General features: G+C 39.6%; 1 protein-coding gene across 1 annotated transcript; it reads left to right on the top strand.

The window, feature by feature from the left end:
* The first annotated feature begins 446 nt into the window (after positions 1-446).
* On the top strand, positions 447-11002 carry LOC142138865 (ciliary microtubule-associated protein 3-like). The gene is made up of 6 exons (XM_075195911.1): positions 447-558; positions 924-1066; positions 4498-4596; positions 7823-7959; positions 9048-9165; positions 10912-11002. Exons 1-6 carry the CDS (start codon positions 543-545, stop codon positions 10978-10980), a joined length of 582 nt encoding a protein of 193 aa, XP_075052012.1. The 5' UTR covers positions 447-542; the 3' UTR covers positions 10981-11002.
* Positions 11003-15279: the final 4277 nt, after the last annotated feature.

The following is a 15279-nucleotide window of genomic DNA, read 5'->3' on the forward strand; positions in this document are numbered from 1 at the left end:
GATTGGAAAAAGCGGTCTCCTCCCCCCTCCCAGTAGAGAGGCTTTGATAAATCACAGATTGTATTTCTCCTATATGGAATATTAAAATATCTTATTTAATGGCTTAATTAATTGGTTAGCTGTGTGTTATATGTGTGTATATGTGTGTGTGTGTATATATATATATATATATATATATATATATATATATATATATATATATAGTGACATTCTGTGAGCAGCTGGGAAGTCATTTACATTACTATAATACTGTTGCAGTGAAAGCATAGGTTTTGATTGTATAGATAGTGAACAATGCAGTTTTTTGCATCCACAAAGCCTAAACAAACAATAGTATATGTGCACATTAGTAGTTGCCATTTCTTAGACACTACTTCCCAGACTCCTTCTTTACAGACCAGCCGAGGTATTTGGCTGCAGTATGATATATACCCAGCAGAGGGACCCAGTGAAAACTACCATGAGTTGTGCCCAGAGCACTAGACAGCATTGTGACATCACACAACATAGCCAGAGCATTCAAGTACACAAAACAGAAGAGCATGGAGCGCAAACCAGGTAAGACATGAAACTGATATTTCCCAAGGAGAATATAAGACAAGACTGTCATAACTATACCTTATGCACTGTATTTTTATCTTAGCATAAGCCTAACATCAGTTAAAATACTACGAGAGACTGGAAAATTGAATCCTTGATCATCTTTGTATCACATATTAGTAGAAACTATTTTTTAAAGCAAATTATTCAAAAAAATAGACCTGAATTATAATTATAATAAAAACTGAGCCTAGTTTGCAATACTACATTGTGCTCAGTCTATAGAAAAAAACAACAATTTTTCTGTTTTAATTTGCAGTATTTTCTGTAGGTATTATATAGGATTGTTTTCAGATTTAATTCTTCTTTTTCAAAATCTTCAGAATATTTGCGAAGAATTTGTTTTGAGAGCAGACAGGACAGGAAATGTTTCCCTAATTCCTGTGCCCCAGACCGCCTGGGTATTGAATTGGCCCCTATTAGAGGAGCTCCAAATGTGGGACCCGGGCGCTACAACATTGAGGAGGTGAGTGGAAACATATTGGGGATCCTTTATAAAATCTGGAGCAGGGTTGAAATAGGGCAGACAGATTTTGGATATTGAAAAGTGTTTAACTTCCCCAGAAGATATTTATAGATATATTGCATAGATTGTATTTATTTGTTACATTTTGGTGTTAAAAGCCCCCTCTGTCTGTCCTAGTACAGGCTTATACTGATGTTGTTGTTTTTTTTTTTAAATGGTGTATAATATAACATTATGGATATATATTACAAGTATGTGCATCAAGAGACCCATCTATAATAGCAACAGACATTTAAAAATTTTGTATCTTGTTGCAAGATTGGAAAAAAGGTTCATCTTCAGGGTAGCGCAGTTATTTGGACATAAATTTCATGTCAGCATTTTCAGGACATAGCTTAGCAGGTGTATTTGGATTTGCTGTGTGCAACATTTGGGCACTTCAAGCAATCTTCAGTAATACTAAACTGTCCCAAATAAAATATCCTATAAGGTGTGACAAATGTGTAATTAAAGATGCACCTATGGTTTCATTCTTTTCAACTGTAAAGTTGGAATCAAACCCATGACCCCAGGATGTGAGGCAGCAATGTTAACCACTGTGCTTCCATACTACCATATATAGAAAATATATAAGGACATACTTAGTGTTCTACAGTGCACCATATGGTGAATGAATAAATACTTAGTTTACAATCCCAATGTCCATCATATATACAGTTCAGTGCCCACAATATACAGCTTCATGGCCATGATATAAAGCTCAATGCTACCATATGGAGGCCAATAATAAAATTTCCAACATGATATAATAAACCACCCTAAACCCAACAAGATGTCCCAATATAACACGCAAGATGCCCTATACTTTACCAGCAAGATGACTTCTAATTTCCTTAGCAAGATGTCATGCATGTGTCCAGAAAGATGCCCTGTATATATCCAGAAAACTTTCCTGGTCATACCCAGCATGATGTCTTCGTAAGATGATGTGCGCAGTAAGATGATATGGATGTGCCCAGCAGTCACTTACCTCCGATCCCAGCACACCGTCTCCACTCCTTACTTTGTTGCAGCTCCTGTCCGAGCTGACTTGGATCAGCTGTTTCATACCACATGAAGCAACAACTTCTAATTGGATTTTCTTGTTATTTTGACAAGGTCGCCAGGGCAGCACCACTTCACTGGGCCCCAATTAGTCTGGATCACCAACCCATCACTGCCCCTGATTTTCTTCCAATTTTCCCTATATGTGGGGAGAACGTGTGTCAGGACAAATGACAGCAGACTAAAGACTAAAATGAGTGGTGCTGTTTTATTTACGCAATTGCATTCTTATCAAAGCAAGATCATGATGACAGCACAGTGAGATTGGAAACTGGCAGGTCAAATTTAGCCCAAAGGAAACCTTTGGGGTTGTTGTTGTATTAACAACAACCCTGAGGTGACAGGGCTTCTTACAGCAGGGTTTCATTTCAAAAACACCAGTATCCTGTCTCTCACCTACCTCTCATCTTGCATAATGCAACCCAAGATATTTTGTCACCCTCGTTTTCTCATGAAATGTCTGCCCCTATGGCTTGAATGGTTGAAATATAAATGTATGAAGTTATAAAGCATATTTTCTAAACTATTAAGTGGTCTTCCAAGCAGTGGTGATGAAAACGTTTAACACAGTAACAGTGATAAATAAAATATTTGATGACTGATGTACAATAAATATCAGTACAGTAATCTGAAGTAACGTAGAACAAAATACAGACGTAACTAGATAATCGTTTGTACCTAAGGTGCAAGTAAGCAGTTCAGCAGTTATTAATAAAGCTAGAAAAGTAGGAATCTGTTAACCTCTGGTCTAGAAATCAATGAAATTATTGAGAAGTTTCACAAGAATCACGTTTTGCAACCAAACAGGCCATGTTCCTATGTGCAAAGTAACGATTATACAGTCTTCCAGTTTTGTGTTTGCCTCTGTACTGTTTTTTTTATATTGCATTTTGCTGAATTTATAGTCTGTATGTAGGGCTGGGAGACGGTTTCTGCTGTATTACTTGGTAGAGGTAAGAACGGGAACACTTAAGCCCAAATTCCACCGCAGAAACATACAAAAATTGTGTCCAAATGCAGAATGAGGCGACTATCAGAACAGTTTGCTCTCCCACCGGTGGTTGGATTGCAGTATAATACACTTACTACACCAGTCTATGCAGTACAGAATATTACACAAGTATCTGCTATTGGGCTCTGCTACTTAAAAAAATTATATTCAAAAACAGTAATGACTTGGAGAATTTGGAACATGTAGTTCTAAAATCAGTGAAATAGTACATTTTAATTACATCAATACTTACCAATATCTAGAACATCATACTGGATTCATTTGGATGGCAAAAATACCTGGATCTTGGAGAAAATAAAAAACACTGTCAGAAAGTCACATAGAAACATAAAAACACCTAAATGAGGCATTAGCAGGAAAATACATATTGTAATCTATCTTCTGTCAATCTAAACTATTGGGATAATAGAGTAGAGTAGCAATTTTAACTGAAAGGAACCTTCTTGCAGATCACTATACTCCCCAGTGGCGCACGCAGGGGGGGGGTTTTGGGTCTCCAGAAACCCTTCCTCTCCGCTAAAGAAGTGCCCCTGTACTATACAGCAGCCGTGGCGCAGTCAAAGAAGCATCCGCTGCGGTGCTGTATTGTAAACAGCACCGCCGCGGACGTTTCTTTGACAGCGCCGCGGCTGCTGGATAGTACAGAGCTGCGGAAACGGAGCTGCTGCACTTTTTTGGGGGTTTTTTTTGGGGGGGGGGGGGACCCACACTTAAAAACCCTGCGTGCGCCCCTGCTCCACTATAATGTACTTATGCATCCAGCTGTCTACTTGTGTCCTTTTTATTCTGTTTATTTTTATCTTATTGGGTGACGTAATGTCATATTTATTTCTGTATGACCAATAAGATTGTGCCACAGGCATCCACATAATTAGGACAGACAATTGTGTAGGGTACTAGATAATTGTGTACCGCACTGGGTAAACCAAAAAAGGCCAGTGGTATTATTATAGTGTCTAAAGTAGATTATTAGTACAATAAATATTCAATCAATCAATCACTGTAGAAGGTGCACCCTCATATATAAAGCTTGTATTACCATGATGCTTTTTTCAAGATACAGAGCATAAGAATGGAATAACATTAATCTTTGTTGTTTTAACATTTCTTTTGAATTGTTTTAGATAGTAGTTGCACTAAGTGATATTTAAATAATACCATTTTAAAAAACAACAACATGTGTATGTATTCACAAAACAGTTTCACCTTCATCTTATATATTTCAGGTGCTTTTTAATATACCAGATGACTTAGAGACCAGTGTAATATGGTTTTTTTCTTCCTTGACTGAACTATTAATTTGTTGTGTTACCAGTTTACCAACCTGAAGCACCTTCAGCAGAGGAAACCGCTGAGTAAGAAGGGGTACTGTTTGGGAGCCAGGACTGCACCCCGCTTCCCCCCAGATAGTAAGGTAATACTTCTGTGGTAGTGTATATATCCAGTATAGCTGTCACTGTTAGTAGCTCTGAGCTATGTGGTTACTTTCACTATAAATTATCCACACATCCAAAACATTGTTTTACTTTCAACTAATTATTGAACAGTCCCAGATTATATCAATATAGCCACAGGGTGACAGTCTCTAAAATATTATTCTATATGACACACAAGGAAGATAACCCCAAGCTAAGCAGTGAGTCAGAGGAAGTAACTTAATTTATTTGTTTACAAAGGCATCCACATATAAACCTGGACATTATCAAACATATTACGCTTATTAAAGATATGCCACACATATAGCATTAGGCATTATGGTATCTTGTATACTTCTTGGTTGTTGTTTTCTTCGTATTTCTGATAACTTGTTTTCTTCGTATTTCTGATAACTTGTGTGTTGTAATGTACCAGCCAAATTGCTTGCTTTGGGTGAATAAAGCATATGGAATAACTCATCTGCCAATTCTTCATCTTTGGTAAGAGCCCCTAATCCCCACCCCTTGACACTGTGTGTTTTATAGTATATGATATTATATTATATTAGAAGATGAATATAGATGTCAGAATATAATGTCACAAACAGGTGGAAACCGGACAATTTTGACAGAGCTTGACAGGCCAAACTGTATTTGTTTAATCAGCCTATAGCACTTTATTCCAAAATGTGTCTAGCTTATGTAAGTGTTGTTCTGCATACTTCAGTGTTGACTTTTGCAATTAAATTGTAAAACGTTATACTGTGGAGCACTACTTCTGTGCCTTCTAAAGACTTCTGCAGGTCCTTTCTAGTGATAAGTCGGTTATGGGTATCAGACTTTTCTGGGTCCTCCAGGTGTTGCCTTAACTTCAAAGGTTCCAGTTCAATTTTCTATTTTGTATGATAAACCTAACAGTTAGAATTGGAAGCTAGAGGCATGTAGATATAGTTTTTAGCATTTCCCAGCTTTGTAACAGTCATTTATCCTTAGTTTCCGTTCCCTAGTCAGCTGCGCATATGCAGGGCTGCCAAGAAGAATTCAGGGCCCGGGTACAACAAATTCATGGGGCCCCCCTCATAGTGAAGTAAGCCCCAAAATTTTTTTGCGCCGCCTTACGGCGGCGCAAAAAGAATTAAGTATATGGTCATATATTCAGGGGCGTGGCTAGCCAAACGGCAGTGCAAAATTTTTGGGAGGTGTGGTCATGCATTTGGGGGCGTGGCAAACGTGCCATTGGGGCGTGGCTAACATAAAAACCACTAGGCTCTCAATTCGCCCGGGGGTCACATATGTTCAAGCACTCCTGACTTTCAGGACATCTACCACCACAGGGTAGTATACAAACAATGCAGTGTGTACACAAACAGTTCAGTCTTGGCCTACACCTTACATTGGACACAACATTCACCAAAAATTGGTATTGTCCCTACTAGAATCACAACATTTCACACACTGTGCTGCTCTCTCCTACCTGTTCTTCTCACTTTCTCCACCTGTGGCTGCTGCTTTCTTTAGTTGTGGCTTGTCCGGATCCAGAAATGTTGAAGGACCTATTTTGAAAAAAAAATGGCTACATTTAGAAAATTACAGCCAGCCCCAGCGTTAAATCAATAGCACCCACGATTAATAATTAGGCCTTCCTCCAGCCCCAACATTAAAATAATACTATTCACATTTAATAAATAAACCTATATCCCTTCCTGCAAACAGCCCCAGCAATACCTATTTCCCGCAACCATCACTGCCATTAAATAATTCATAGTCACATTTAATAAATAGACCTCATTCTCCCTAAACTCACCCCAAGATTCAATAGCCCCCAAACCACCCCATCTTAAATTAATAGTCCCTACTATTAAATTGCCTCACCATCACCCTACAAACAAAATAGCGCCCATTAATTAGCTGCCACCTACCTCACACACACTACATTGCAACAAGCCCCCTGTGCCATTACACACACAATACTGTGCCCCTTCATCACAACTACACTGTACCCCCTTATGCTCACACTGCGACCTCCATGCTGCTTTTCCCCCTTCTTTTTTACTTTCTGCCTCTCTCCCACTTTTTTTCCTCCTCTGTTCCTCTCTCCCACTTTTTTTTTTATTCCCCTGTGGCTCTCTCCTTTTTTTCCCTCCTCTGTTCCTCTCTCCCACTTTTTTTCCCCTCCTCTGTTCCTCTTTCCCCAATTTTTTTTTATTCCTCTGTGGCTCTCTCCTTTTTTTCCTCCTCTGTTTCTCTGTCCCCTTTCTTTATAGTACTGTCCCTCTCTGTTTTCCTCCCCTTGCCTCTCCGTTTCTTTACTTACCTTTTGTCAACTTCTTTCTTTTCTTTTCTGCTCTTCTGTCTCCTCTTCTGTCTTCTTTCTTCCTGCTGGCTGCGGCGCTCCTCACTGACTGACAGGCGTGACTTGATGACGTCACGCCCGGCAGTCAGTGTGAATGGAGGAGAGGAGGGACACGGCGCCGCGCGATCACGTGAGTATTTATTTATTTTTTTTAAATTTATTCTTCCTCCCAGCTCCCAAGAAACCCAAGACCCCTCCCTCCCCCCCTCCCCCCCCCCCCCCCCCCCCCGCGGAAAAAAAAAAAAAAAAGTTTAAAAAAAAAAGCGCAAGAGAGAAAAATTAAAAAAAAAAAAATTAATTAGCAGCGGGGGCCCGGCCCGGGCCCCCTGGCATGGCCGGGCCCGGGTAAACTGTACCCGCTCCCCCCCCCTCTCGGCGGCCCTGCGCATATGACGCATGTTTGTGTTCTTGTAGTAGGCACAAAGCCTTGACAGAAGTGTATTTATTCAACAGCTCCCTGAGCTGCGAGCTGAAATCCAGAGAGTAAATTACCGTATTAATGGTTTTTACGCGCAGGATTACCGTATTAACAGTAATATTTTTGGAGCGCGGTATTTTCGGCGATCCCGCAGTCAATTGAATATGCCCCTTAGAGTATTAATGAATCAACTGGAAGGGTGTCGCCACTTTTTCACATTCCACATTCATTGCATTCGTTTTTCAATCTGCTAAATTTAGCAAATAAATAATAAACTGCATTAATGTGTAGAAATATGTCATGTGTGAGGTTTTACCATACAGATGTTTACTTGTTTTCACTTACAGATTCAGTGAAACATGCAGTTTGACCAGGGGTGTTAATACTTTTGCATACAACTGGATATTTCATGCTTGTACTTATTCAAATTATCTGTGAAACTTGTGTTTTCCAGATGGTTACTGCTGGTCCAGCGGATTATCAGTCTGACTGTAATAAAAAGCGCACAGTATTACCCAGTATTGCTCCATTTAACACCAGTACTGTGCGCTTCTCACGGAAGATCAATGAGCTGTCAGTACTACCTCCCAGGTAATATCTGTTTCAGTTAGTACAGACTAAGGTGATCAGTTTTATTAAGGTGTTAAAATATATTTTACAGCATTATATGGGGCATATTCAATTCTTTTGAATCCCCGCGGCATTAAAACTATTACCGTTATTACGGTAATAGTAAGCTGGATCCAACGAGAAAACTACTGTAATAATGGTATTTACGCGCACTATAACCGTAATGACGGTAATAGTGCGCGCACCGCGAGACTTTTGGCATTTTCGCCAACAATTGAATATGCCCCTATAAACATATATGTAGAATAAACTAGAAAACATCATGCAGCTGTGTGTCACTCGTCCGCAACTGCTGAGTAACTTGTAATACAATCAGGATCATTTGGCAGAATGCAAATGTGCAAATTGAGACATTTGATCTCAATGTGCAAAAGATCATTCAAAAACCCATTGTTGATTGGTAACTATAGGATACTGCACTTCTGCATTTTGTTGCTAAGTATACCCCATTGCCTATTATAATTTAATATCATATTGTTATTACTGCATTACTCCTTAGTGAGTGTATTTTTTACCACTGACATACTCAATAGACTGTGGCTGTCTCAGTTATTACATTTAGGTCATAGCTCTCTATTAGGACCCAAACAAGAAATATTTTCTTGGGCATCAGTAAAAAAGCAACAACATTATTCTAAGGAAAAAGTATCTTTTTTACAAAAGAGAATCAGTTCCAAATTAAATTTAGCAAAGTTTTATTGTATATTTGTCATTATTACAAACCAGTCTTACATACATTTATTATACATGAGTAGAATGTACAATAAATTGTATTTATTGTACAACTGTGTGGCTATTAGTGATGTCAAAAATTATAATGAGCGTAAAGACAAATGTCACAAATATTTTCAGTATTAGGAACACTGTTATAAGGCTTTCTTTAGTTCTGACAAACAATAATATACCATTTTATCTCAGTGTTTTGTAAAATTGCTGTAACTGCATCCTCATTACAAAACTGTTTAATGTGTCCTAATATCCTTATAATATCCAATAGAACATTGTTATCCAAATATTATTTTAACAAATACTAATTTACATCTCCATAGCCCTGGACCATACAATCTGAACGCAGAACAGGGTAGGAGGGTAACTTGGCCGGGGAGGTTCGGATCCCCTGACTGGGCAGCAGTGGCAACTCCTAACAAGAGGACTGTAAGGGTAGAGGTAAGAATTATAATTCACTATTTTCTCCAGTATAAAATAAGTTGCCACTGCAGCAATATGTTTCATAACTATACTCAGCTAATTTGTACAAGAACTTCTCTACAAACACATCAAGGTTCACTGGCCCTGAGGTTATGGGGCACATTTATAATAAGGCAGAAAGCCCTATGGCAATGTTTTCATCGCCCATAGGACTTCGCCCTATATCAAGGGGTCACCACTGGTGATAAAATCCCCCGGATTTCACTGGAGTTATGCTTCCCCATGCAACAACACAGTAAAGCTTATTTAACAAACATCACAGCAGTACATGTTCTTCCATATTACCTGTTATTGCCATATTACATATGTCATTCTATTATTTTTCAATGAATTCTTTTTGTGTGGAACTGAAAGACACGGTGCAGGCTTTCAGTTCCACTGCGCATGTTTGAACCGACCAGCCAGGTCACAAATGTACATATTCCCTCAGACTCACCTGGCGAACAGGTAAATTAATCTTTGCAGCTCCAGGCCAGAATCACGCAGGTAGCTGAGTATCGCTCAACTGCTCCACTGATATTTTGTTGATAAATTGTGGATACATTCTAATAACTAGTACCCTACTGCCATTTGTTTCACACAGTTTAGTTGCCTATTAATCAATTATTAATATATGTTCAGACTTGTAAGCTTATGAGAGGATATAAAAGTAGACATGTTTCAAACATGGCTGCCCCAATGTGATATCAATTAATGTTAACATGTTAACGCTCCCCCATTGTAGATTTATAGCAAGACTTTATTCTTGTGGTGTAAAGCGGAGTGCAGCTGTACATAGAAACAGAATTTGGTCTGCACCTTTTTTGTGTGTTTTTCATTAATTTCTTTTTATTTATGTATGTTTCTTTATTTTTAAATACTTTAGATCTAAATCTTAATACTATTGGTTTGCCTCATGCATTCTTGAATTCTTCTACTACATGAGTTCCTACCACAAATGCTGGGATACTATTCCTTAGATCTATCATCCTTTCTGTAATAAAGTTCTTTCTTATGTTGTCTATCAGTCTTCCTCCCTCAAATTTAGTGTGTGCGCCCTTGTTCTAGAAACCCATTATTTTTCAAAAAACTCTATTAATACTTTTGATATAACTCAATGTTACTATCATATCACATTTGTCCCTAGTCCTCTAAAATGCACATTTTAAGCTCTTGATGTCCTTCCTGGTAAATTTTGTTATGCTGCCTATGCACCATTTTAGTAGCACTTCTTAGATTTATTTTATATTTTATTATATTTGGATACAGAGCCTGTAGAACAGGAAACAATACCTGATGTGATATCTTACCAGTGACCTATAACCTGGCAATATAACCTCACTCTTCCTGCTAGTAGTATCTTTTTCTAGGCAACCCAGTATTCTATTGACTATTCCCACTGCTTGATTATATTGCTGTTTAACTGTATTAATGTGAAACCCCTCTGGTACTGGTGTTGTGCGGTCACTTACTTGGTAACCATGTTGTGATGTGGTACCCACTTTCTGTTGCCATCCTCCTCTGTTCCGGTTATGGCATGGGTGTGACATTCGTGACCAGAGAGTTTAGGTGTGCTTAGGTGTTTAAACATAATAAGCATGGAGTGTTCACTAGTGCTTGGCAGTGAATAATGAAATAATGTTGTCTATAACAATGAATTTACACTGGTTACACTGTGTCTTGGTTAAAAGTTTTTCACTTTGTTTTTCTCATTCTCCTTTCCAGCTGATAACAGACAAGCTACTAAGGAAGAACAGAGAGAAAGTGGCATATCTGAGACTCTATGAGGACTAACCAGATTGTGGCTAAAAGTCAATAAATGTTAATAGTTATTATATACTTGCCTGTGTCTGCAGCTCAACACATCCTCTTTCCAACGTTTGATGATTGAAGATTTCATTGTTACATTTCCTGTCACTGAGATGCCTAAAGCAGGAAATTACATGGTGTCCCTCTCGCTTTGGTTAGGACAATGTACACTTAAAACAATATTAGACCTACCAACAAGGCATTCAACAGTCTATCTTTGCCTTTCATACATCAGACCTTAACAACATTTGTCCTTCATGGAACTTTCCTACACGCTATACAGGCACTATATTATAATCCTTCCTCCTAGTTCTCTTCCAACAGTCTAATCTCCCCAAAATTTAATATAAAAAATGGCACAAGACAGGTATGTCCCATTTCCCTACTGATATGGGCCTTCTGTATTGAGTTTTTAGTAGCTAGAATACGTGCCAACCCAGATATCTAAGGGATTCAAATAGGCCACCACAATTACAAAGTCCCGCTTTTCGCAGACAATGTAATGCTTTCTTTTACCAGCACACATACTTCCCTCACACATTTTTGGCACTCTCTCCAGTTACTAGGTCAACAATAGCAAATAAGAAGTTTTGGCATTTCACCTATCTACCCAGACTAAAAAACAATTAGAGATCACTTTTTGTGTTCTCTGAAGGCCTAATGCAATCCAGTACCTAAGCATCTCTATAACTAAACATTTTAATCAACTATTCCACTCAAATTATCTTCCACTGATTGACTCGATTGAAAGAGATTTGAAAACCTGGCACCCTATGTTGATCTCTCGGAGTCAGAATTAATGCCATAAAAATGAATGTCCTGCATCGACTGCTGTACCTTCTTCCAATGTTTCTCTGCTACCTCCCTTGACTCACTAGAAATCTCTGACCGATCTCGGCTAACGACAATCCGACAGCTAAATTAACACTGACTGTCTGGGACAAATCTAATTCTCACTAGAAGCTCTCACCATACCCTTCACCACTTACCTCAATCTGGCACCACCCAATGTTTCCCCCAGGTAAGGCCATCAGCTTTTTACACCAATGGCTTAAAGCAGGTGGGAGGATACCACCCTTAGCTGGGATGGCAGTTACTCTGTGGGATTCAACTCACTCGGGTAGACCAGAGTATATACAAAATAAGGCTTTATTACGACAGCACAACACCACAAGATGTTCACAAGGTACAGGGTAAATGATAGCATGTGCCCTCCAGCAGCCTCTTGCAGTGTGACCACCTTTCGTTTAGATAGACAGTTACCATGTCACCCAGCTTGGGTTGCTGTCTCACACAGACCCTGTCCTGGTAGGGTTTCCTCCAGCAGCACTTCAATGCCTGCCCAGAGTCCTTTTTGCTGATGTTTTGTACACCAGGATCTTCCAAGCTAGAATAGCTCTCTTGGCATTCTGCTCTCCTTATATTCTTTGCTGTATACACAGGGAGTAGGGTCCACTGTCTCAGTCCTCCCCCTTGCAGCAGGGGTCTCTCAGTGGACATTTTAAAACTTAGACATACAGTGTCTGTTACCTTGATTATACAATGGAATTGGCTTGACTCAATTAGCCATTTAGCTGGACATATTAAACGCTTCACGTTTGCGTGAAACAACATTACATTTGACATATTGTATCTGCAACATTACACAATCTGAGTCTGTGATACATTTTGATACAATAACATTTATATTGATAAATGTTAATACATTTCCCAATGTTATTTCAGCCAGTGTAATACTGTGGAGGCACACTGCATATCATCTAGAAGGTATAACCTAATTACCTCTCAGATTACCTGTTGAGCTATCTAATTAATGTGGGCTGCCAGCTAGCTATGTCAACTCACTCAGACATTGTTCTGAGACAAATGGTAATTACCTTAGCTAATACAAGCAAAATGACTTCTGCTGTCCTGTTATTTTCACACAATAGAGCAATATTCTTTCTATTTCTAATATATACAATATTGCAGGTAATAGCAAGGGCAAAATGTACCTAATAACATGAAATAATAATACACCGATGCTCTGGTGGATATACTTAGACTGGGCCAAGGATTAACAAGTACATTAAACTGTGAGAAATGGGTGATGAATAAAAAGTTCTTAGTCCAGTAGCACCCCGTTTCAGGTATTAACCGGTTTCTTCATATCTTAAAAAAGATTTTGCACCCCCCCCCACTTTACAGATTAATGTGAGACATATGATTTAGCGCAATCAGCGTATTTCCAATACAGACAAATTATAATTTTTATTCAGATGCAGATAAGATCACATAAACTAACAGAATAAACTCAAATTGAGTGCACCTGTATTTATACTGTAAATCTCAATGGTTTCATTTTCATTCTCTGTACTTCACCAGGACGCACAAAATTTGGAAACTCACCCAAATGGGAAAGAGATCTGAACACCACTTTAGAGGTAAAGGACTGGGATGCAATCAAACACAGGATGGCTAAATCCTCTATTAATGTAGCTCTGAAAGAAAATGCATATAAAATATATACCGGATGGTACTTTGTTCCAAGTAGATTGCGGAAGATGTATCCCCTGTCCTCTGACCTTTGCTGGAGAGGTTTTGGGGATATCAGCATTTTTGTTTGACATCTGGTGAAAATGCCCTCAGATAGCCCAATTCTGAGAGATGGTTATCAATTTAATCTATCAAATACCAGATTTCCAGATACCTGCTGACCCTGCCTTTCTACTCTTAAATAAATAATTTCTTCACATACTAAACATGGGGACAGACTCATCACTCATAAGTAATGCAGCTAATATATTAATCGCCAGAGAATAGAAAAAGCGGTCCCCTCCCCCCTCCCAGTAGAGTCTTTGATAATCACAGATGGTATTTCTCCTCTATGGAATATTTAAATAGCTTATTTAATGACTTATTTGATTGGTTAGCTGCCTTTCAGAGCCTTTGGTTCCAATTTCATAACACTACTCTCCCAGGAACCATTTGAAAACTCAACATCTTGAACTTCCTGTCTCCCCAAATCACCCCCTTCCCTCCCTTATTCCCATATGTGTCTATCTCCTCCCCTGATTTACTCCCTTTTCCATCAATCCCAAACCCAGTTAAAATGTCTAAAAACTGAATGTTGACAACTGTGTGGGTGAATTGTGATCGAAAGGTTGTATTTCTATTAGAGATGGTCACTGACCCCCGTGTTTTGGTTTTGGATCTAGATTACCTTCGTGTTTTGGTTTTGGCAAAACCGCCCTTGCATGTTTTGGTTTTGTTTTGCAATTTTGTTTAAAAATCAATTTTTTGGGGGCTAAAATAACCTAATTTAGTGCTCCACCTGTTTCTTGGATAAGTAAGGTAATTCTAAAGCTAATAAATTATCAAAAAAACAGTTTAATCCCTGGTAGGCCGTCCTTAATTCTACACACAATCCTGATTGTCTTCCTCTCCATCTTAGCCTTGTTATGGACTGGAATAATGTCAGGCCTAGTGGGCGGTTCCCACGAAGGCCTGGGCACGTGACTTAGCCGAGTCAGGATCATATGATGCTTAGAGAATAAGAACACAAGGCAATAGGGGTCATTGCGCTCCCATAACGGTGAGGCCCAGGCCAAGGCTTGCCCACTGAGAAGAGATATTATGAAAGCCACCTTGGTACGCTCAGAGGAGAAGGCTGAAGAGTTGCACTCAAAGTGGATGGCGCACTGGTTGAGGAACCCTCTGCACCTCTTCGGATCTTCGTCGTACATCTCCGGAGCAGGAATTCTAAGCCCGGTAGACGAAGTCAGGGAAGGAGATGGAGCTACTGTGGCCGCAGCAGAGGGCACAGCGGGGGGTTCAGCCGGGGGGAGTTGGACTGCCTGTAAGGTGTCCAGCCATGACATAATTCCTTGGACACACTGGAGTAAACGAGCTTGGTCCGCCTCCTGTTGTTCCACTCGGCGGCCCAGATGGATAAGGAGATCTCGAGCTGAGGGCTCACCTGCTCCATCTAATGTCATGGCCAGAGTATACTGTCACGATTCAAGAGTATTTGTTACTGGTTTTGGCACTACTCACCAAAGAGGCGCGGAGTCTAACGTGTTCCAGGTCTTCACCAGGAACCCCCGCAAGGAAGTATGGTCTTAGCTGCGGAAACACGCAGGTCGCGGTCCTCAGAGGGAGCAACCAGTGAAGCAAGGATGGAAGCGGTGTCAGGCGGGCCGGGTCAGAACAAAGATGTCAATAGATGCCACGGGGAGAGTCCAATATTTGTAGTCAGGATCTAGCCGGGTCAGGTATCAAAAGCGCAGGAGAATGGTCAATAAC

The sequence above is a fragment of the Mixophyes fleayi genome, chromosome 2, assembly GCF_038048845.1.
Source record: "Mixophyes fleayi isolate aMixFle1 chromosome 2, aMixFle1.hap1, whole genome shotgun sequence".
Taxonomy (NCBI): domain Eukaryota; kingdom Metazoa; phylum Chordata; class Amphibia; order Anura; family Limnodynastidae; genus Mixophyes; species Mixophyes fleayi.